General features: G+C 37.4%; 1 protein-coding gene across 6 annotated transcripts in view; it reads right to left on the reverse strand.

Annotated features, from left to right (window-relative positions):
- Nucleotides 1-25,075, reverse strand: part of LOC129538674 (sodium channel protein type 1 subunit alpha) — an 88,391-nt gene that overhangs the window by 39,924 nt on the left and 23,392 nt on the right. Inside the window, exons 7-16 of one of the 6 annotated variants that reach the window (XM_088829843.1) lie at nucleotides 20,107-20,170; nucleotides 19,441-19,582; nucleotides 18,590-18,796; nucleotides 16,888-17,169; nucleotides 15,475-15,675; nucleotides 13,911-14,043; nucleotides 9,231-9,469; nucleotides 7,737-7,910; nucleotides 5,851-6,207; nucleotides 3,802-4,284 (exon numbers count right to left, since the gene is read on the reverse strand). In XM_088829843.1, coding sequence (XP_088685969.1) covers nucleotides 3,802-4,284; nucleotides 5,851-6,207; nucleotides 7,737-7,910; nucleotides 9,231-9,469; nucleotides 13,911-14,043; nucleotides 15,475-15,675; nucleotides 16,888-17,169; nucleotides 18,590-18,796; nucleotides 19,441-19,582; nucleotides 20,107-20,170 — 2,282 coding nt within the window. Of the gene's footprint in view, nucleotides 1-3,801; nucleotides 4,285-5,850; nucleotides 6,208-7,736; nucleotides 7,911-9,230; nucleotides 9,470-13,910; nucleotides 14,044-15,294; nucleotides 15,676-16,887; nucleotides 17,173-18,589; nucleotides 18,797-19,440; nucleotides 19,583-20,106; nucleotides 20,171-25,075 lie in introns of all 6 variants that reach the window. The other 5 variants (XM_088829841.1, XM_088829836.1, XM_088829838.1 and 2 more) reach the window with 5 other exon arrangements.

Consider the following 25,075-nt stretch of genomic DNA (forward strand, 5'->3'; position numbering starts at 1 on the left):
TGAGACCCCATTAACTGCAGCTTTCCAGGCATCCTTGTCTATCACCAACTCCCGGAGTTTACTCAAAGTCATGTCCATTGAGTCGGTGATACCATCCAACCATCTCATCCTCTGTCGTCCCCATTTCCTTCCGCCTTCAATCTTTTCCAGCATCAGTGTCTTTTCCAGTGAGTCAGTTCTTCACATCAGGTGGCCAAAGTATTGTAGTTTCAGCTTCGGCATCAGTCCTTCCAATGAACATTCAGGACTGATCTCCTTTAGGATGGACTGGTTGACTCTCCTTGCTGTTCAAGGGACTCTCAAGAGTCTTCTCCAACACCACAGTTCAAAAGCATTAATTCTTTGGCGATCAGTTTTCTTTGTAGTCTAACTTTCACATCTATACATGACTACTGGAAAAACCATAACTTTGACTAGACGGACCTTTGTTGGCAAAGTAATGGTACATATACACAATGGAAGAATACTCAGTCATAAAAAGGAATGCATTTGATTCAGTTCTAATGAGGTGGATGAACCTACAGCCTACAGAGTAAAGTAAGTCAGAAAGAGAAAAAACAGATATTGTATATTTATATGGTATCTAGAAATATGGTACTGATGAACCTATTACAGGGTAGCAATGGAGATGCAGACATAGAGAACAGACTTGTGAACACGGGGACGGGGTGAAGGAGAGGTTGAGATGAATGGGGAAAGCAGCATGGAAATATATACACTACCATATGTAAAATAGGTAGCGAGTGGGAATTTGCTATATGACTCGGGGAGTTCAAACCAAGGCTCTGACAACCTAGAGGAGTGGGATGGGTCATGAAGGGAGGTTTAAAGGGAGGGGACATATGTATACCTATGGCTGATTCATGTTGTTATATAGCAGAAATCCGTACAATATTGTAATCATCCTTTAATGAAAAATAAAGAAAACCAATGTGGTACCACTACATATCTGTTGAGCATCACTGACTCAATGGACAGGAGTTTGAGCAAACTCTGGGAGGTTGTGAAGGACAGGGAAGCCTGGTGTGCTGCAGCCCATGGGGTCACAGGGAGGTGGATGCAACTGAGCGACTGAACAACAACACATCTACTAGAATGGACAAAATCCTGAACACTGACAACACAAAATGCTGTGGGGCAACAGAACCTCTCCTTCATTGCTAGTGGCTATGAATAACCGTACAGCGACTTTGAAACCAGGTTGTAAATTCTTACAAAATAAAACTTACACTTAGCATACCACCAGCAATTGCCATTCTTGGTATTTAACCAAATGAGTTGAAATCTTATGTCCACACAAAAGCCTGCACATGACTCTGTTTATAGTAGCTTTATTCAAAATGGCCAAAACTTGGAAAAACCAAGATGTCCTTCAGTAAGTGAACGAATAAATAAACATCCAGACAACAAAATAGTACTTAGCACTAAAAGAAGTGAACTATCAAGCCATGAAAAGATATGGAAGAGTCTTAAATTCAGATTACTAAGTAAAGGAAGCCAGTCTGAAAAGGCTATATATTATGACTCCAAGTATATGACATTCTGAAAAGGGCAGAAACAGTTACAGATCATTGCCAGAGGTTAGTACAGAGGGATGGATGAATAGAGTACAGAGAATTTTTAGACCCATAGAAACGGCTCTGTGTGATGCAGTAACAGTCAGTAAATACCTTCAGACATTTGTGCAAAAGAGGAGAGTGAAAAAGCTGGCTTAAAACTCAACATTCAAAAAACAAAGATCATGGCATCTGGTCCCATCACTTCATGGCAAATAGATGGGGAAACAGTGACAGACTTTATTTTCTTGAGTTCCAAAATAAATGCAGATGGTGACTGCAGTCATGAAATTAAAAGACACTTGCCCCTTGGAAGAAAAGTTATATCCAACCCAGACAGCATATTAAGAAGCAAAGACATTACTTTGCCAACAAAGGTCCGTATAGTCAAAGCTATGGTTTTCCCAGTAGTCATTTTTGATGTGAGAGTTGGACTGTAAAGAAGGCTGAGCATTGAAGGATTGATGCTTTTGAACTGTGGTGTGAGGAAAGACCCTTGAGAGTCCCTTGGACTGCAAGGAGATCCAATCAATCAATCCTAAAAGAAATCAGTCCTGAATATTCATTGGAAGGGCTGATGCTGAAGCTGAAACTCCAATACTTTGGCCACCTGATGTGAAGAACTGACTCATTTGAAAAGATCCTGATGCTGGGAAAGATCGAGGGCAGGAAGAGAAAGGGATAACTGAGGATAAGATGGCTGAATGGCATCACCGACTCCATGGGCATGAGTTTCAGCAATTTCTGCGAGTTGGTAATGGACAGCGAAGCCTGGCCTGCTGCAGTCCATGGGGTTGCAAAGAACTGGACATGACTGAATGAATGAACTGACTATAAAATGGATAATACCAGGAATGAATCCAAATGTAACCTATAGACTTTGGGTTATAATGACACATCAATGTAACTTCAACAAATAAAACAAATTGGAGTATATGCAAATTTTGCAGTCTTCCTCTCAATTTGTCTGTGAATCTGTTTTAAAAATAAAATGTTTAAATAAATTGTTTAAAATTTTTGACTATGTAACCCAAGTCATCTTACCATTTTTGAGACTTCCACATAATAAATGGGAAGTGAAGTTGTTTTATGTTTCTTTGGAATTATCTTTTAAATCCATTAAAATTTCAGATTAATATTCCTAAGTCAGTTGCTATGGACTGAATTGTGTTCCCTCAAAATTAGTATTTTGAAGCCGTAACTCCCAGTGTGACTCTATTTGGAGACCAGGCTTGTGAAGTAGTGATAAAGGTTAAGTGAGGTCTTGATCCAACCTCTAATCCAACAGGGATGGTGCTGTTATAAGAAGAGAGACCAGAGCTCACACCTACATGCTAAGGAAAGACCATGTGAGAACACAGTGAGAAGACAGCTATCTGCAACGCAAAGAGAGAGCTCTCCCCAGAGCTTGACCCTCCTAGCACCTTGACCTTGCACTTTCCACTCTCCAGAAATGTGAGAAAATACATTTTGATTATTTCAGCCACCCAGTGTGTGGAGCCTTGCTATGGAAGCCTGGAAGATTAACATGAAGTTCAGAAGAAAGTGTTAGTTGCTCGGTCATGTCCAACTCTTTGCAACCCCACCTGTAGCCCACCAGGCTCCTCTGACCACAGAATTCTCCAGGAAAGAATACAGGAGTGGGTAGTCATTCCTCCTCCAGGGAATTTTCCTAACCAAGCGATTGAACCTGCATCTCCTGTGCTGCCGGCAGATTCTTTTCCATTTGAGTCACCTTAATGGAATGACATAGACTATTCTTGTTAAATTCTCTTCCATGTATGTGAATTAGTGCAATGCAGTGTAAGATATACAGAGCTCATAAAGACGGTAAGTTCAATTCTCAGCTATATCTCCTCATTATAACATGGGCTTAAATTTTCTAAGCTAATTTTCTTACCTGACAGGTTAGAACAACAACAAATCTTTCTGAGGTTATTACAAGGATTAAATACAATAATGCTTGTTCATTCCCTGAATCATTCATTCATTTGTCATCTAACAAATACCCACTACTTAGGATGAGAAAACTTATACATATACTATGAAGATGAGAAAACATACACATATATATTATTCTTTAACTTATTAATAATCTCACTGAGCTTAAATCTTTGGTTCTTCAATGAAATAATATATTATGGCAAAAATATCCTACATGGAGAATATATAATCATAAATACAGGCAATATAATACATGTATATACATACACATTTATACCCAACCACATCTATAAAATCTTACCTCTTTGCTTTCTTCCAGATCTGATTCACTACTGAAGTCCTCTGTGTTTAAATTTTCAAAGTCAGATTCTCCGACAGCAATTGGTACAGTCACAGTAAGACTGGGATTGTTTATGAAGGACATGTAATCACTTTCATCAATAATGTACTTTTCAACACTGCTGCCGGTTCCTATTCCACTTGTGGTTCCATTTACGTCTTTAAGATAGTCAAGATCTTTCCCCATTTCTGTTGTATGATTGGACATACAATTGTCTTTCCTGTTGTTTAGATCATCAAGTGGTTTAATTTCATCTAAAATCTTTTGTTTTCTAACAAAGGACTGTTGAATAAATTCATATATTTTTCTCTTCACATAAGCTATTCCCTTGTGCATCCTATCCACAGCAATTTGGAGATTGTTCATTTCATTATCATCATCAGTGGCCGCAAGGTTGTCTGCACTAAATGAGCTCAGAAGCAAAGCCAAAAAGAGGTTCAGGACCTTAAAAATAACACAAACATCATTATAATTTCACCCCAATGTGAAGAAGAGCAGATTGAGATCACTTATTCCTTGTTGAGGAAACTATAAGTTCTAACAATGAGGTGAAATAAACACCACAGCATAGTGACTAGAAGTTCAGAGATCTAAATTTGTGATTTGGCTTAACAGCTATGCCACAATTCATCCATGGGCAAAGACATGATTTCCATTGGTCCTAGTTATTGGTCTCTACTTATAAAATGAAGACACTGAATGAGCTGACCTAAGGTTTTACTAAACTTAAAATTATGTGATTATAAGAAATAAATTTATATGGGCTCTATATAAGAGTTCTAAACTTAAAATTCCTTAGTTTTTAAAACTATGCATTTAATTGCATATTATAGTTTCTTTTTTTGATGAAGAGATATTAAATTGGATATTAATTGAAAGAAAATCATTATAATCCAGAGTGAGAATTTTGGGCTTAACATCAGTTCAGTTCAGTTCAGTCGCTCAGTCGTGTCCGACTCTTTGCGACCCCATGAATCACAGCACGCCAGGCCTCCCTGTCCATCACCAACTCCCGGAGTTCACTCAAACTCATGTCCATTGAGCTGGTGATGCCATCCAGCCATCTCATTCTCTGTCGTCCCCATCTCCTCCCGCCCCTAATCCCTCCCAGCATCAGAGTTTTTTCCAGTGAGTCAACTCATCGCATGAGGTGGCCAAAGTATTGGAGTTTAAGCTTCAGCATCAGTCCTTCCAATGAACACCCAGGATTGATCTCCTCTAGAATGGACTGGTTGGATCTCCCTGCAGTCCAAGGGACTCTCAAGAGTCTTCTCCAGCACCACAGTTCAAAAGCATCAATAGGCATCAACACATATTTTCTTGATCTACTACTTTTTTCATACCCCACTGTTGACTAACTAGGACAACTATTTATAAACAATCACTAATATTTCCATGAGACTGGAGTATTAATGTACATATCCTTTGGAGTATATATTTCTATATGGTAATAGTAAGGTACCAAACCTAAAAGAGAGGACAGATTAGTTACTCCATGTAGGTTAGGAATCCTTAGCCAACCTCTGTTTTGACATAAGGATTAACTAACCCAGGTTGGTTCATACATCTGCCTTATGACATAGAGTGACTGAATACTATCTATAATGAATGGGCAAAGAAAAGTTGAAATAGCTAGGAACAATGGGAAGTACCACTTTTCAGTCCTATACTAGCAAGTAAGTTTGGGTTTTCTCTAAATTTATTTTTTTTCAGACTTTTCTCTTCCTTGGATTTGAATTTTTTTAATGTTTCCAACATATCCTTCTAAACCTGTCTTTAATATTATACTCCATAGGAGTTCACATAATAAGTGTGATGAAATGACTGGCAAAACAGTTGAGAATAAACATTGTAGGGTCACTGGTTGTGTTGTCAAAATAAGATTATAAGTGTATCCAAGGTAAGAAACTTTTGAAATTAATAATCTTAATTTTGTTTTAGACAAAATGGTTGTCAATTCATTATGCTCTTAATCCATTTCTGAAACTCATATCTTAAATGGGTACATACCACCAGGTTTCCAATGACCATGACCATCATGAAGACAGTAAGGCACATGGCTTGACCAGCGACCTCCATGCAGTCCCACATGGTCTCTATCCACTCGCCACACAGCACCCGGAACACAATCAGGAAGGAGTGGAAGAAGTCATTCATGTGCCAGCGTGGGAGCTTACACTCGCTGTTGATCTTGCAGACACAATCTTTGTAACTTTTACCAAAAAGCTGCATGCCAACCACGGCAAAAATGAAGACAATGATGGCTAACACCAAGGTCAGATTTCCCAGAGCCCCCACTGAATTGCCGATGATCTTTATTAGCATATTTAATGTTGGCCAAGATTTTGCCAACTTGAAAACTCGGAGCTGGAAAATAAAAAAATATATATATGTTATTATGATCAGTCTTTGAAAGCATTACATGTGAGGTTTACCAAGAAATGATTAAAACTGAATCTCTAACAGCCTTTGCTCTACAGATGTTATAATGGTCATGGATGTTAACTGAGCTTATTGTGGTGATCATTTTGCACTATATACAAATATTGTGTCATATGTTGTAAACCTGAAATACAGTGTTATATCAGTAATAACTTAATAAAGATATTGAAGTATATAACAGAAGACATTTTTAAAGAGAGTTAGTGGATGTCCTGGGCCACTACTGATTGTAAAACTTACAATCTTGATTGGGGAAACAGGTAAGAGCCACCTTGCATTCTTGCACTTTGCTTTCTAGACTTTTAAATCCATCTACCTTTGGACCTTAACCAATTAGAAATGACCTGTGCCACTGCACTGTCATAGCACCACCCTCCTAAGCAAAAGATGTGAAGAGCAGGCTGTCTGGATGTCTTTGTGTCAGTGCTTGGCTTTACTCCAAGACATATTTCTAATCTATCAGGAACAGAGTTGTGAGCAAATGTTTCACTTCACCAAACAAGAAGCAAAGGTCTTCCCGTAAGGAGCTTCTTATCTAAAAAACAAACAAACAAACAACAACAACAAAACTCTCTTACAACATCTGTCCTATCCTTGACCATGGCCAGTCTCATGGCTAATTTTTAGACCCCTCCCTCCCACCCAGGAAGAATCTGATCCTTCCATATTTTATGTAGATAATTTTCCCTGAGAGTGAATTTTTAATTATTACTTGGGGACATACTGTCCCTAATTTGTTTTGTAAAGGTGGTTGTAAGGCATACCTGGACTGACACTAATATTAATATTTGATCTCAATGATTTCTGCTCAAAGATACTCATTTGTCAATAGCAGGCAAAGTAACAGCACACAGAGCCCTGCTATAAGTAAAGTGTTTATTATTCATAATGCTCCTCTGGAGCACTGACATAGCTAGATGCACCTGCATTTAAGAACTTGGAATACTTCCCATGACTTCATAATTCTTTCCCTATTTGCAAGCACATATATGTGAATCAGTGGACTAAGTAAATAACTCTGATATCTCTCCTCTGATTTGGGGAAGGAGAAGATTTTCCAGAGATACAATTAGAAATGGTTTCTACATGCACATCCTTATCTGATTGTCATTCACCAATATAAAAGGGTGTTTATATTTTCAAAGTATTATTAAAACACATTTTCATTAAAATATTTTCTTTGATGCAAATATATTAACTGCAGTCATCTCTAGAAACAATAATTAGTTGAAATGGTAATTGAGTAACATATTCAACTTTATATGACCAAGATTTTTGCAATAAAGCTTTTTCCTAAATATGTGGGAATTTTTTTTTTTCACTTAGGGACTGTTTTTAACAATGCAAATGTTATACAAAAAATTTAAAATGTTAATGGTGTGTGGTAAAATCTATGATGCAAGAACCCTGATTGTTGGAAAGGTTTTTATCTTTGTACTGTTTTGTTTTTTTACCAAACGGAATGAACGGAGAACAGATAATCCTTCCACGTTGGCCAGGCCAAGTTCTACCAGGCTAAGCGTTACAATAAAACCATCAAAGATATTCCAGCCTTCTTGGAAATAATAGTAAGGATCCATGGCAATAATTTTCAGAAACATTTCTGCTGTAAAGATCCCAGTGAAAACCTAAGATCAAAACAAAGTTACTCTAATTCCATCAGATAGTGATAAAGCAGCATGACATAATATTTGCTCCTAGAACAAAATGTTTACACTAGTAATTATTCTATTACTTGCTTACATTTGCACAGTAATTTATAGTTGTTAAAAAGCTCTCATATATGTTATTTAATTTTATCCTCAAATGAAACACTGTTAAACACATAATGTGAGTATTATAACTCTTACTTCACCAATTAGTAAACATGTCTTCAGATGGGTTCAGTGGCTTGCCCAACATCAACTAGAAAGTTAGAAAAACTAGGATTTGAGAGCAAATCTATTTTTAATCAGTGTTCTTTCCATTGCATCAACTGCATTTTCCTCCAGACTTCATACAGCACAGGTACTGACAAGATTTTTCCCATAAACAGTTTTAACTATAAGCTTATTCCCATTTCCCTCTACTCAGACAGTTATTTTACATGCACACCTATATTATAATATGTGCATTATCATCATTATTTATTATGCACATGAAAAAATTACTTCAGCAGTAAATACTAGAACTTTAAAAATAGCAATACTATAATTCAGGATGCTTTACATATTTTTCTTTCTAACATCAACAGCTTTAAACCTCAAAACAAATATTATGAAAAATGAATACATTATTTTAGAGACCTTTATTTCAGCAAAAGAAAGCTAATGTTCCTAAATTAAGACAACAAACACTTTAACAATTTGTTTTTTTTTTTAAGCTCAGAAGAGAAAGAATTAGGTGGAAACCTTCACCAAAAATGGCCTTGTTAATCATATAATGCACAAAATGTACTGGATGTTTTTTATTATTTATGGCTTTGATCTAGACTAGATGGATTAAACAATACAGGCCCTAGATCTTGGAAGTAGAAAATCTGGAGCCGTCTGTGAGTTGTTAAATAAGTTGTGGCTTATAGTGATGATGAATGACTAAGCAAGATAAAAAGATCTGTAATTTTATTTTAGCCTTCTATACGTAGGGAAACTGTGATAACATCATTTTAAAAAGTGTGTCCTTAAACTATAAACTGCTTCTGTGCTTTGTATTACTTATAAATATCAATATTGACTTTTTCAAGTAGTAATGTAGGCCTGTTTTTATTGCTGTCTTTCTCAGTTTCAGCTTGGATCTTAAGGGCTATTTTTGGCAAAGAGTAGGGTATATCCAGCTAGATATAATTCCCATCTTTTGAAAGCAAGGAAGTAGAAAGGGTGATGGTAAGACTGCTATAAGACATTACATGCAAACATTTTCTCAAACAGAAAATTTGAAGACTGAACACATTTACCTTCCAATATGCTTACCAAGTTTCCTACTGTAAGCACATTATTGAAATGGTCTGTCATGGGATAGTGCTCCATGGCCATGAAGAGAGTATTTAAGACAATACAGATGGTGATGGCCAGGTCAACAAAAGGGTCCATAACAACCAGGTTGACAATATGTTTCACTTTTAACCAATATGGCGAACAGTCCCAGATTAAGAATATGTTGGAAAATTTATACCAACAGGGTGGGCATTTCTGCCTGGATTCTTCAAGTTCTAGATTAAAAATAAATAAATAAAAACAACCACCAAAAGATATTTTAAAACATATATATTCCTCTCAGATCCAATAGATTTCACTAACCAAACATTCTCATTTGCTACAGACAACCTATTTTTGTACTTATTAAAAAAATATGATTTTAAAAATAGAATTTACTCTTTAGATTACTCCCCAAAATTTCTTCAGACATAAACATAGAACAGGGACATCAAAGAATGATTTTCTTCTCTTATGCATTGATATTGTGGTTCCATATTTGGTTCTAAGTTACATAGACTATCTTTTTAATAGAGATACTGTGTGTAATCCTATGTTGATGTCTGGCTATGCTGTCATCCTCAGGCTATAAGAGAGCCAAGAATAAGCTGTTTGTTTTTATTTTGTGAGAATAACCCATTCTTCCCCTCCAATCTTGAGAGTGTTTAGGATGGTATCAGAAGTCCTAAACTAAATGGAACAGAAGATACGGTCACTATAACTAATAGGATTAGAAACCCTTTACAGAAATACTTTATTGTACATTTTTAAGGAGTTACCACACACAGGATTCTGTCATTTTTGAGACTGCATCCAAGTACTATATTTCAGACTCTTCTTTTGACTATGAGGGCTACTCCATTTCTTCTAAGGGATTCTGGCCCACAGTAGTAGATATAATGGTCATCTGAATTAATTTCACCTATTCTGGTCCATTTTAGTTCACTGATTCCTAAAACGTCAATGTTCCTTCTTGCCATCTCCTGTTTGACCACTTCCAATTTACCCTGATCCTTGGATATAACATTCCAGGTTCCTATGAAATATTGTTCTTTACAGCATTAGACTTTACTTTCATCACCAGACACATCCACCACTGGGTGCTGTTTCTGCTTTGGTTCAATCTCTTCATTTCTTCTGGAGCTATTTATTTGCTCTTCTCCAGGAGCATATTGGATGCCTACCAACCTGGGGAGTTCATCTATAAGCATCACATCCTTTGCCTTTTCATATTGTTCATGGGGTTCTCAAGGCAAGAATGCTGAAGTGGTTTGCTGTTGTCTTCTCCAGTGGACCACGTTTGCCCAAACTCTCCACCATGACCTGTCCATCTTGGGTGGCCCTACATGCATGGCTTGGGTCATAGTTTCACTGAGTTAGACAAGGCTGTGATCCATATGATCAGTTTGGTTAGTTTTCTGTGACTGTGGTTTTCATTCTGTCTGCCCTCTGCTTGATGAGAATAAGAGGCTTGTGGAAGCTTCCTGAGGGGAGAGAATGGGTGTGGGGAAACTGGGTCTTGCTCTGTTTTGCTCTTGTTCTGTGGGCAAGGCCATGCTGTTGATGGGTGGGACTGTGTTCCCTCCCTGTAGTTTGGTCAGAGACAGAATGATCTCAGTAGCTTCCAAGGCAAATCATTCAGTATCACAGTAATCCAGGTCTATGCCCCAACCACTGATGCCAAAGAAGCTGAAGTTGAATGGTTCTATGAAGACTTACAAGACCTTCTAGAACTAGCAACAAAAAAAATGTCCTTTTCATCATAGGGGACTGGAGAGCAAAATTAGGAAGTCAAGAGATACCTGGAGTAACAGGCAAATTTGGCCTTGGAGTACAAAATGAAGCAGGACAAAGGCTAACAGAGTTTTTCCAAGAGAACACACTAGTCATAGCAAACACCCTCTTTCCACAACACAAGAGATGACTCCACACATGGACATCAGCAGATGGTCAACACCAAAATCAGCTTGATTATATTCTTTGCAGCTAAAGACAGAGAGCTCTATACTGTCAGCAAAAACAAGACCAGGAGTTGACTGTGGCTCAGATCATGAACTTCTTATTGCCAAATTCAGACTTAAATTGAAGAAAGTAGAGAAAACCACTAGGCCATTCAGGTATGACCTGAATAAAATCCCTTATGATTATACAGTGGAAGTGACAAATAGATTCAAGGGATTAGATCTGATAGACAGAGGGCCTGAAGAACTATGGACAGATGCTATATAAAAGGCATCGGCCAAAATCATCCCCGAGAAAGAGAAATACCAAAAGGCGAAATGGCAGTCTGAAGAGGCTTTACAAAAACTGAGAAAATAAGAGAAGATAAAGGCAAAGGAGAAAAGGAAAGATATACCCATTTGAATGCAGAGTTTCAAAGAATAGCAAGGAGAGATAAGAAAGCCTTCGACAGTGAACAATGCAAAGAAATAGAGGAAAACAAACAATGGGAAAGACTAGAGATCTCTTCAAGAAAATTAGAGATACTAAGGGAACATTTCATGCAAAGATGGGCTCGATAAAGGACAGAAATGGTATGGACCTGACAGAAGCAGAAGATATTAAGAAGAGGTGGCAAGAATACACAGAAGAACTGTACAAAAAAGATCTTAATGACACAGAAAACGATGACGGTGTGATCACTCACCTAACGTCAGACATCTTGGAGTGTGAAGTCAAGTGGGCGTTAGGAAGTATGACTACTAATAAAGCTAGTGGAGGTGATGGAATTCCAGCTGAGCTATTTCAAATCCTAAAAGATGATGCTGTGAAAGTGCTGCACTCAATATGCCAGCAAATTTGGAAAACTCAGTAGTAGCTAATGGACTGGAAAAGGTCAGTTTTCGTACCAATCCCAAAGAAGGGCAATGCCAAAGAATGTTCAAACTACCACACAATTGCACTCATTTCACATGCTAGCAAAGTAATGCTGAAAATTCTCTGTCAAGAGAACTGAGAACTTGAACCGAGAACTTTGAGATGTTCAAGTTGGATTTAGAAAAGGCAGAGGAATCAGAGATCAAATTGCGAACATCTAATGGATCATAGAAAAAGCAAGAAAGTTCCAGAAAAACATCTACTTCTATTTCATTGACTATGCTAAAGCCTTTGACAGTGTGGATCACAACAAGCTGTGGAAAATTCTTTAACAGATGGGAATACCAGACCACCTTACCTGCCTCCTGAGAAATTTGTATGCAGGACAAGAAGCAACAGTTAGAACTGGATATGGAACAATGGACTGGTTCAAAATTGGGAAAGGAGTATGGCAAGGTTGTATAATGTCACCCTGATTATTTAACTCATATACAGAACACATCATGCAAAATTCTGGGCTGGAAGAAGTACAAGCTGGAATCAAGATTGCTGGAAGAAATATTAATAACCTCAGATATACAGATAACACCACCTTAACAGCAGAAAGCAAAGAGGAACTGAAGAGCCTCTTAAGGAGGGTGAAAGAGGAAAGTGAAAAAGTTGGCTTAAAACTCAAAATTCAAAAAATGAAGATCATGCTCTCCGGTCCCATCACTTCATGGCAAACAGATGGGGAAACAATGGAAACAGTGACAGACTATTTACTTGGGCTCCAAAATCACTGCAGATGATGACTGAAGCCATGACATTTGTTCCTTGGAAGAAAAGCTATAACTAACCTGCTGCTGCTGCTGCTGCTGCTAAGTCGCTTCAGTTGTGTCTGACTCTGTGCTACCCCGTAGACGGCAGTTGACCAGGCTCCGCCGTCCCTGGGATTCTCCAGGCAAGAACACTGGAGTGGGTTGCCATTTCCTTCTCCAATGTGTGAAAGTGAAAAGTGAAAGTGAAGTCGCTCAGTCGTGTCCGACTAGTAGCGATCCCATGGACTGCAGCCCACCAGGCTCCTCTGTCCATGTGATTTTCTAGGCAAGAGTACTGGAGTGGCTTGCCATTGCCTTCTCCAATAACTCACCTAGACAGCATATTAAAAAGCAGAGACATTACTGTGCAGACAAAGGTCCATATAGTCAAAGCTATGGTCTTTTCAGAAGTCATGTATGGATGTGAGAGTTGGACCATAAAGAAGGCTGAGCATCAAAGAATTGCTGCTTTTCAACTCTTCAACTGTGGTGTTGGAGAAGATTCTTGAGAGTCTCTTGGACTGCAAGGAGATCAAACCAGTCAATTCTAGAGAAAATCAATCCTGAATATTCACTGGAGAGACTGATGCTGAAGCTGAAACTCCAATACTTTGGCCACCTGATGCAAAGAATGGACTTATTGGAAAAGACCCTGATGCTGGGAAAGATATAAGGCAGGAGGAAAAGGGGACAACAAAGCACAGGATGATTGGATGGCATCACCAAGTCAATGGACATGAGTTTGAGCAAGCTCCACAAAGTGGTGAAGGACAGGGAAGCCTGGTGTGGTGAAGTACATGGAGTGGCAAAGAGTTGGTCATTACTGAGAGACTGCGCAACAAAACACAGGATGTGTTCTTTAGAGCTGTAAAAACCATGAAGTTTAAGTAACTTTTTAAAAAGTTTCTAGAATATAGAAATATATAACAAATAACTCTTAGATAAAATCTATGATGTTTTCTTTGGAATACACTACTTCCAACTTACTGACATGTGTTTCAAATAAGACAACATAAATTCAGTGAAAACAACTGAAATGGAAATGGAATTTGTTACAAACCTTCTACCGTATTTGTTAAAATGCTGGCTATACTCATGGCTCTTTGCCTTTGAGATGGATCTTCTAGAAAGTCCATGGAAACGTGAAAAGAACTCGACCTTCTCTTTCTCATTTCAGTTTCAGTGGTTGTTCCCTGTAAAGAAAATGTTAATGGATTCAATGCTTATCTTGGGCAATATGATAAGCAAACAACCATTGTGACACAGTGAAATTCATGAAATACATGCATCATGCACGTTCGTATTTAACTGGTGATGGCAGGTATTGCTGACTTATTGTAGCATTAACCTGGACTGTCCAAACTGTTAGCCACTTTTTCATACACCAAAACTGAGGGTTTTCTTTTTACCCTCTGATTTGTTAGTTTTAGGTGACATAATTTGGATATCCTTGATAAACCTTGTGAGTGACATACTTAACAATTTGCTTATTTCAGAACAGAAAAAAGTAATAACTTGAAAAGTCACCTAAATGATCAGAGCATTTTATTTTGAGAAGGTAGCCCTTTATTTTTAAAGGAATACAAATAATTAGAACACACGTAGCTGCCATCTCATTTTCTGGACACAAGACACAGATGGTCATTGACAACACAAGCTGTATGTTAAAAAAAACAACAATACATGCTGCATGGACAACAGTTTCATCCAGGGTACCAAAGCAATAAGTCATCTAGTTCTGACTTAATCATGCCTCATTCATGCTGATATATTTCCAGGTCTAATAAGAGGCAACACATGTTTAGAAATTCCTAATCTGGGTATATATTCACAAACACATAACATACCTTTGTACACAGAGAATTCTTTTATCTGTCTATATTAATAGTTTTTTGTGTCTCTTCATTTAGATTAGTTTTGATAAGACCTATATCAGCATTATTTTTTAGTAAGACAAATATGAGTACTAGAAATTTTAAGATAATAATGAAGCTATCTATTTTGGCACAGTGTTCTTGAAATCTTCTACACTAAAGCAAGCTATATCGAAGAATCTGTTGGAAAGATTTATTATACACCCTTTACACTTAAACATAGGAATTGTTCATTTATTCTCATACCAGGTCTTTAGTGGATGGCCTGCTATCTAAAGATAGTTCAGCATGCATGGGTATATAGCAAATCCTCCAACTGGAGGCAGTCATTTATTACTGTGTATAATTTATCCTTAGCACATTTAATAAATAAATGCATTCAGGTGTTATGCAAGAGAGTGTTGAGGCCTTAAGTTTTTAGTTGGTTAGTCTTAAAGGTATTACAAGATGCAGGTGCATTCACAGCTTGACCAACCAGGAATCATTCTCAAGGGGTTCCATTCTGTAGAAACACTGGCTGGTACAGCAATCATGGGCCTGCCATGCCTGAACTATTTAAAACTTCCTTACATTGTCATCAGTAGCTGGCTTATCTATTATCACCTCTGGCAGAAGCTGTCCAACAGGCGATGTAGGAACCGAAGGTCCACCAACCAAGGAAACCACACCATTGCAATCCACAGTGCTGTGCATCTTCCCATTGGCTGGAAACACGGCCAGCATTCGGGACGACCTACTGGTCTGACTTAAGTTACTGTTGCGTCGCTCTCCATGCCGTCGGGGCACAAATAAGGAGTCTCTGCGGCTCTCGTTATCCTCGAAGGTGCTGTGCTCATCATCAGCAAAGTCGTTCTCTGATCCCACATCCTTTGCTCGCCCTCTGAAGCTGAAAAGGCTTGTTCTGCTATTTCGCCTTGGAGAAAATAAGGAGCCACGGATGCTCAACAAAGACTATAAGTTTGAAACCGAAAAAAAAAAATTAAATTCATATTAGTATAGTCATTTGGAATGTGCTTTTATTTTGTAAGATTAAGTTGAAGGGGATTTCAGCATTCTTCACAGAATGTAACTCATTCCTTGATTAACATTCTCATTTTATGTGCATTCAAGTTAAATTAGTTTATAAGAGAAGGTGTCTAGCCCTTGAGATTAATAACAGGAGAGACAGACCGCAACTTAAAGGTATTGGAAAACAAAACCCGAAATACATTTTTCAAGTTGAAAAGCAAACATCTCTAGCACCTTACTGTGGACACTGTAAAACACTCATTAAACAGCATGGCCTTAACAAGGGCACATCTGTCTCCACTGCTCTTTCCCTTCAAGAAATTCCAACACTTTGCACAAATTGTTTAAGTCCATCCTCCTAATATCACTTGAGTTACTATTCCCATCGCATCTAGTAGGCACAGTGTTGTTGGAGCTTGAAGTTAAGACCTCTGAAATTCAGAGTGCTGTCTCTTTTGATAAAGCATACCACAACGAATATTTTCAGAAGCATGCACTGTGGTTTATAAAGAAGTCTGGGTTGTGAAAAAAAGAAACAACATAAAATAACCAAAAAGACATTACTGATGAGTTATCCACATTTTTTCTTGTTAAAAAGGCTGTGGACCAGAAAGATGAGATGTTAGTTAGAACAAGTGCCAGGAGACAAGTTCAGGTGAGAATTCAGATCTCCTGACTTTTGATGCTGTGCTACCTTAATACACCAAGTTGTAGAGCTTCCCCTTGTGATTCAGATGTAAAGAATCCTCCTGCAATGCAGGAAGCCTGGGTTTGATCCCTGGGCCAGGAAAATCCCCAGGAGAAGGGAATGTCAACCCACTCCAGTATTCTTACCTGGAGAATTCCAAGGACAGAGGGGCCTGGTGGGCCACAGTCCATAGGGTTGCAAGGAGTCGGATATGACTGAGCAACTAACACACACACACACTCACCAAGCTGCAGGTTTACATATATGCAAACTAAAATTCTTTCAAACTGTACAGAAAGGATAGGTTTAAATATATATGTATTTTTTAAAAGCAGTCAATTCAGCTGATAAAAAGTCCTATGTTGTATCCACTTTTCCTCCCAGCCACCAGCCGCCCCTTCCCCACTCCCCCGCCAGCTTCATGTCCTAATTTCCATCCAGGCATCATTTACTCAGCAGTGCCATACCTGGTGTGGGGAGGAGTACCTCTTTTCATATGTCAACCGATTCCCTTCTATGGAGAAGCGAAACCCTTTCCTCCTGATGCTGTCTTCAGATTCAGATTTATGGAATTCATCGTCATCTTTCTCTTCTCCGCCAGATTGCTCTTTCTGTTTTCTTTTCTTTCTCCGATTTCTTCTTTCCTTTGCACTCTTGGAACTCAACTTGGAGGCTTCAGATGAGCTGTCTGAGAGCCTGCCTGCTGCACTAGGTTCTCTGGAATGCTCTGAGGCAGTTACAGCTGCTGCCTGCTACATTGAGGAGACACGGTTTCAGCTTGGAAGTGGAGAAGAACTTACTTTTAAAAATATACCTCAAGTATTTGCAAAGTATTTGAAAAAATATTCAGCTGACTCCAGTTAATCTTACATTGAAGAAACAGCAAATATGAGGGAAAATTTTTCCTGTCCATCTAATAAAGACTTTTAGAAATAAATTGACTTTCTCTGTGCTAACATTTTTTACAGACCACATATTCAAAAGAATCAATCAGACACCAACAAGAACATAAATTCATATTTCTTTTGGGATTTGATTTACTCCAAGAATTGGCAATTAGCACTGTCTTTTTTTCATTGGAAAAAAAACAACAACAACTAGAGAATGGAAGAAAAGCTGATGAGTTACTTTGGGTCATATCCAAAGATAGGAGAAATGAGATAAAGAACTGAGGGCCTCTTTCTTGCTATTGAAACAGGATTGTCCAGTACCCTCAAAATATTATCAATCAAATTTATGGAAGGTTATATCCCATCTCACCTCTACAATGCTCTATCCAAAAGACTAGAGACTGGAGGGTCAATAGTTTCTGCTAAGCAAGACAAGACATTCAGTCTCCAAAGATCATCCCCAGTTTCTTCAAGTCAACACTGGTTTTTGCTAGCTACATGGTCATGGGATGAAAACAATGCTCTTTATCACAGCTTGTTGGAACTTTTTGATGATTTTCATTGTTCCAAGAGTGCCCTCAATATAGGCTTGCAAATAAGTTAATATTCCCTAATCAACTTTCTTTTATAGTAAAGACAATGAGTTTTGATGCTAAACATGAGTGAAGAAAGATGGAAGTGATAGGAAGAGCATTTTATCATACTATAAAATGAAGTAATTCTTAGGTTCCCTGATCTCCATAAAACTGGTTACTTTTATATGTCGACTGTTGTACCAGAGAGCATTTCATTATTTGATCAGTTCTTTATTTAGAAAGATAAGCAACCGCATAAAAGACAACATATTTTTGGGTAAAGACTATCTTCTAAGAACCGCATGAACATCTTTTACACAATAACCAATACATTGTTTCCTAGGAAAAGATGATTTCTTAGGGTTTTCTTCTAATGCCAGTATACTCATTCAGTAAAAGTTTCTCACCTGAGAAGACCTCAAAATAACGTTTTTCCTTGAATTCTAAAATTTTTAAGATGATTAAAATAGCATGAAAGATTCCTATTGTGGTCAATATTATAAACATCTTAGAATAGTTAAACTAAATGATTTACAAATGATCAGAATAATGTAAAATATCGACTAACCCCCTCTACTACCAGTTTCTTCTAAGTACAAACAATCACCTGTTTCTCATGTTCTCTCCAGCGTTGTTGTAACAACCAAAACAATAAAAAAATATTCATACCATGAGACAGGACATACTTGATTTGGTGAATTTACCTGAGCTGCTTCCTGTTGCTTTTTAAGTTGTTCAAGCATCTGCTGAAATTCAGCCTCTTTCTGTTCCGCCTCTTCTAAGGTGGCCTGATTCTGTTCTTCATAGGCCATGGCCACCACAGCCAGGATCAAATTTATTAGATAGAAGGAGCCCAAGAAAATGACCAGCACAAAAAATATCATGTATGTTTTTCCAGCAGCACGTAATGTCTGAAAACAAGAATACCAGACTTATGTTTTTTACAATATTTCACTAACTGGTGGCTTCAACTGTCAACTTACTTTGTGTCTTGTAGGACTCCGATATAAATAATTATGATGGTCATGTCCCCTCCTACCTTGTTGACTATCTGTTTCTTTAACTTCATCCTCTTCCTTCCCTAACTCATGCATTTAGCATTCTAATCTGTAAGAGGGAATTCCTAGATTTACCAGGAATAAAGCAGAGTCAAATAAAATACCATCGGGATCTCCATTAAAGAGCTGAACCTTTGAGTAAGGTCAGGAAGAGACCAAACTTATCCTTCTACATCAGTTTATTCATTTTCATCATCTGCCACCTGAAGGGGGCAAACGGAATTGAGAGGAAGCTGTGCTTTTCTATTTAGGAGCATCTGTGTATGGGAAGGGTGGGGAATATGTTTTGAGGTCAAGGGGAAATGAGACAAAATTGTGTTCATAACACACTGCTATGCTTAATATGTATTACAATCAATAAGATAAAGAAAGTCGAGTCTTCTGAGTTCAAGTTCTTCTCTTTCCATGATATTATGGTGCGGTTTGGATCTCATAACTAAGTTGGTTTTCTTATATACTTCCAATTAAACACAATATGTGTCGCCTCAGGTTCTCACCAGCTGGTAAAGATTTTCCCAGAAGTCCTGAGTCATCAGTCGAAACAGCGACAAAAATGCCCAACTGAAGGTATCGAAGCTTGTGTAGCCATAATTGGGATTTCTACCAGCTTTCACACACATGTATCCTTCTGGACATTGGCTGTAAATGTGGCAAAAGAAAGTATTATAAGAAGTTCTGCTGAGTTTATATTCTGGTAGCATGCTATACTTTTAACATTTGAGCTAGAAAGATTTGCTATTTCAAGGGATGAAAGTATGATAAATAAGTAACACATTTCCCAACTTTTGACTTAATATAATTTTACTGATCACCTGATGTCATCATTAAAATATTGTATAGCATGTCTAGTAATATTTTACAAAACTATTTTCTGTTGGTAATTAGCGTGTTAACATGTCTAGCTCATTTTCTTAGCGTGGATGCTCCAGAGTTGACTCATAGCTCACGAATGCTCATCTAAAGGAAACAGCATTAAAGCTAAAGTGTTCCTTTGTTTTACAAAACATGAAAGCTTGCCTAACATTTAAATAATCCCTCATCTTATAAATAAAAAACATCTTAATTATCACAAATTACTATAAATAAAATTAGCTGGCTGTTGTCTGTCAGTTAGTACAAAAAAAGAGAAAATATGTATATACACATACAAATTATTGGCTTACCCTGCATCTGAGCTATTTCCACATAGTAGTGCATCTGAAAAACCCTCCAGAAAATAATGATATCCTGTTTAGGAAAAAAAAAATCACATGATGAACATTTGTGTGACACTGCAAAATAAGATTAAGATCCGATTCTACTTTTAAAGTCTGTAATTTTAAATACGTTATATAATTTATTCAAAGGCAGAACTATTATTCCCTCTAAATATTAGCTATTATATCAATGGGACTGGGTTACATAAGAGTAGAAAACACTTGTTCTTTATGAATGTAAAACAAGTGATAATCATAGGAACTAACATAACATTTTTAAAAGTATCGGTGATTTTCTACCCACCTCATGAAAAATAAAAATTTCATTCTCTAAAAATAGATAAGAATGATAGGGATTTCTTTGCTTTCTCAAGACTGACACATACTTCAAAAGAAAGGGATTTTAGCTTTTCTGAACAGTATTCTGTATTTTTTAACACTTTATAAATGACTAATAAATTATAATTTATATTCTACCAATTTATAAGATATGTCATAGGCAACTTATCATAAAAGATGCATAAACCATGTCAATTACTAAAATAAGTGAAATTTAAAAATAATCTTAAATACTAAAGCTAAAATAATTACTATAAGTGAATATTTTATTAACTCTAAGTTTTCTGTCTCTGGGCAAATTCTTTAGATTCTTTCAATATGCTGTTGAAATCTCAACTCTTCAGTGAACTATTCCATAATATCTTCTACTTTCTTCCAATGAAGATAGGAAAATTAAGAACTCTCACTATGCTACTAGGAACACGTATACCCATTATTATTACATTCACTGTCTTATGTTGTAATTATTTATTTACAAATACTGCTCCTTCCTGAAAAATGAGTCATCGGTGATTTCCACATTATTTGGGAATACATAGTATTTGGGACCTAGCAGCCTTTTGGACACGACAGAAATGACTTAGCAGCAGCAGCCTTTCAATAGGGCTTTCCTTGTGCCTCAGCTGGTAAAGAATCTACCTGCAATGCAGGAGACCTGGGTTCAATCCCTGGATTGGGAAGATCCTCTGGAGAAAGGAAAGGCTACCCACTCCAGTAATCTGGCCTGGAGAATTTGGTGGACTGTATAGTCCTTGGGGTTGCAAAGAGTTGAACACGACTGAGCAACTTTCACTTCATTTCAACCTTTCAATAAAGTTTACTGAATGAAAAAGTAAAGGGGTGACAAAAAGTGAAATACATGAAATTAAAGAGTCATTTTGTAAAAAGAACAATTTAGGATTTTTATAAGAAAAAATATTTTCTAGATGTTAAATCTTCTAAGAAATTTATTCTATGTAGTTTTGTAAGAGATACAAAGATACATAATAAAAATATTTTAAATCCCTATGTCATCTCTGAACATAAGAAAATGAAGGAATAATTTCTTAGCTTGTAATTAAAATTAACAATATAAACAAATATGACATTTTCTGGACAAATTTTTGATACTAGATATTTATAAGGGAAGCTTTTTCCATTAAACTCAGTGATCTAGAAGTTTAATCTGAAGAAAAAATAATCATAATGTTTATCTTTTGATTTTAATAAATTAGACTTTCTATCACTTTCAAAAACAAACCATTTTATCTATATGTGCATTTAGTTTAAAATACTCTTTTCAACAAATGGAATATTATTAGAGAAAATGATAAGACAGATTTTTAGGGCTGAAAATAGTCTCAGATATTCTTAACTTCCTTTATTTTCAATGTAAGAAGAATGGAGTTCAATCAATTTTCCTTAAAGTGAATAAATCATAAGTGACATCCTCATAACCAGTTTCTTGATTGAAAAAGAAAAACAGATTTCAGGGAGTTGGTGACATCAGTGAACTGATAGGCATCATATGAAATGAATAAGAGACATTTCATGTGTTCCTCTTACATGTATTTTTCTCAACATTTGTCTTAATGTAGCAATTTATAATTATTTGCAAGTTATTTGTTGGCATGTCAATAATATCATGGAAGAGTTCATCTGTACCAACCAAGGTATATTCCAGATCTACAACCGTAAGAGACCTGTTAACTTTTTTATTATGCTATCTTTACTTTCAGTTCAGTTCAGTCGCTCAGCCGTGTCCAACTCTTTGTGACCCCATGCTACAGCATGCCAGGCCTCACTGTCCATTGCCAACTCCCAGAGTTTACTCAAACTCATATCCATTGAGTCTCAGCTTCAGCATCAGTCCTTGAATGAATATTCAGGACTGATTTCCTTTAGGATGGACTGGTTGGATCTCCTTGCAGCCCAAGGGACTCTCAAGTGTCTTCTCCAACACCACAGTTGAAAAGTATCAATTTTTAGGGGCTTAACTTTCGTTAAAGTCCAACTCTCACATCCATACGTGACCACTGGAAAAACCAGTAGCTTTGACTAGAAAAAAATCTAGCTTTGACAAGACAGACCTTTGTTGGCAAAGTAATGTCTCTGCTTTTTAATATGCTGTCTAAGTTGGTCATAGTTTTCTTCCAAGGAGCAAATGTCTTTTAATCTCATAGCTGCAGTCAACATCTGTAGTGATTTTGGAGCCCAAAAAAATAAAGTCTGCCACTGTTTCCACTGTTTCCCCATCCATTTGCCACGAAGTGATGAGACCAGATGTCATAATCTTAGTTTTCTGAATGTAGAGTTTTAAACCAACTATTTCACTCTCTTCTTTCACTTTAATCAAGAAGCTCTTTAGTTCTTCTTCACTTTCTGCCATAAGCGTGATGTCATCTGTGTATCTGAAGTTATTGATATTCCAATGTTGATTCCAGCTTGTGCTTCATCCAGTCCATCATTTCTCATAACATACCCTGCATATAAGTTAAATAAGCAGGGTGATAACATACAGTATTGACGTACTTCTTTCCCAATTTGGAACCAGACTGTTGTTCCATTTCCAGTTCTAACTGTCACTTCTTGACCTGCATACAGATTTCTCAGGAGGCAGGTCAGGTGGTTGGGTATTCACATCTCTTTAGGAATTTTCCACAATTTGTTGTGATACACACAGTCAGAGGCTTTGGTATAGTCAATAAAGCAGAAGTAGATGTTTTTCTGGAACTCTGATGCTTTTTCAATGATCCAGCATGTTGGCAATTTGATCTCAGGTTCCTCTGCCTTTTCTAAATCCAGCTTGAACATCTGGAAGTTCATGGTTCACGTACTGTTGAAGCCTGGCTTGGAGAATTTTCAGCATTAATTTGCTAGTGTGTGAGATGAGTGAAATTCTGTGGTAGTTTGAGCATTCTTTGGCATTGCTTTTCTTTGGGATTGGAATGAAAACTGACCTATTCCAGTCCTGTGGCCACTGCTGCGTTTTCCAAATTTGCTGGCATATTGAGTGCAGCATTTTCACAGCATCATCTTTGTGTATTTGAAATAGCTCAGCTGGAATTCCATCACCTCCACTAGCTTTGTTCTTAGTGATGCTTCCTAAGGCCTACTTGACTTAGGACTCCAGGATGTCTGGCTCTAGGTGAGTGATCATACCATTCTGATTATCTGGGTCAGTAAGATCTTTTTTGTACAGTTCTTCTGTGTATTCTTGCCACCTCTTCTTAATATCTTCTGCTTCTGTTAGGTCCTTACCATTTCTGTTTTTATTGTACCCGTCTTTGCATGAAATGTTCCCTTGGTATCTCTAATTTTCTTGAAGAGATCTCTAGTCTTGCCCATTCTATTTTTTCCCTCTATTTCTTTGCTGTGATCACTGAGAAAGGCTTTCTTATTTCTCCTTGCTATTCTTTGGAACTCCGCATTCAAATGGGTATATGTTTCCTTTTCTCTTTTGCTTTTTGCTTCTCTTCTTTTCATAGCTATTTTTAAGGCCTCCTCAGGCAACCATTTTGCCTTTTTTGCATTTCTTTTTCTTGGGGATGGTCCTGATCACTGTCTCCAGTAGAACATCATGAACCTCCATCCTATCAGACACTCTATTACATCTAATCCCTTGAATCTATTTGTCAGTTTCACTGTATAATCATAACGGATTTGATTTAAGTCATATCTGAATGGTCTAGTGGTTTTCCCTGCTTTCTTCAATTTAAGTCTGAATTTGGCAATGAGTTCATGATCTGAGCCACAGTCAGCCCCTGGTCTTATTTTTGCTGACTGTATAGAGCTTCTCCATCTTTGGCTGTAAAGAATATAATCAATCTGATTTCGGTATTGACCATCTGGTGATGACCATATGTAGACTCTTCTCTTGTGTTGTTGGAAGAGGGTGTTTGCTATGACCAGTGCATTTTCTTGACAAAACTCTATTAGCCTTTGCCCTGCTTCATTCTGTACTCCAAGGCCAAATTTGCCTGTTACTCCAGGTGTTTCTTGACTTCCTACTTTTGCATTTTAGTCCCCTATAATGAAAAGGACATCTTTTCGTTGTTAATTCTAGAAGGTCTTGTAGGTTTTCATGGAACCACTCAATTTCAGCTTCTTCAGCATTACACTCAGGGCATAGACTTGATTACCGTGATATTGAATGGTTTGCCTGAAACAGAGATCATTCTGTCGTTTTTGAGATTGCATCCAAGTACTGCATTTCGGACTCTTTTGTTGACAATGATGGCTCCTCCATTTCTTCTAAGTGATTCTTGCCCACAGTAGTAGATATAATTAAGATATTATTATTTTCAGTTCAGTTCAGTTCAGTCGCTCAGTTGTGTCCGACTCTTTGCGACCCCATGAATCACAGCACGCCAGGCCTCCCTGTCCATCACCAACTCCCGGATTTCACTCAAACTCATGTCCACCAAGTCGGTGATGCCATCCAGCCATCTCATTCTCTGTTGTCCTTATCTCCTCCCGCCCCCAATCCCTCCCAGCATCAGAGTCTTTTCCAGTGAGTCAACTCGTCGCATGAGGTGGCCGAAGTATTGCAGTTTCAGCTTTAGCATCAGTCCTTCCAATGAACACCCAGGATTGATCTCCTTTAGAACGGACTGGT

This window comes from Moschus berezovskii, chromosome 2 (assembly GCF_049115385.1).
Source record: "Moschus berezovskii isolate FMDL1 chromosome 2, NW_MosBer_1.0, whole genome shotgun sequence".
Taxonomy (NCBI): domain Eukaryota; kingdom Metazoa; phylum Chordata; class Mammalia; order Artiodactyla; family Moschidae; genus Moschus; species Moschus berezovskii.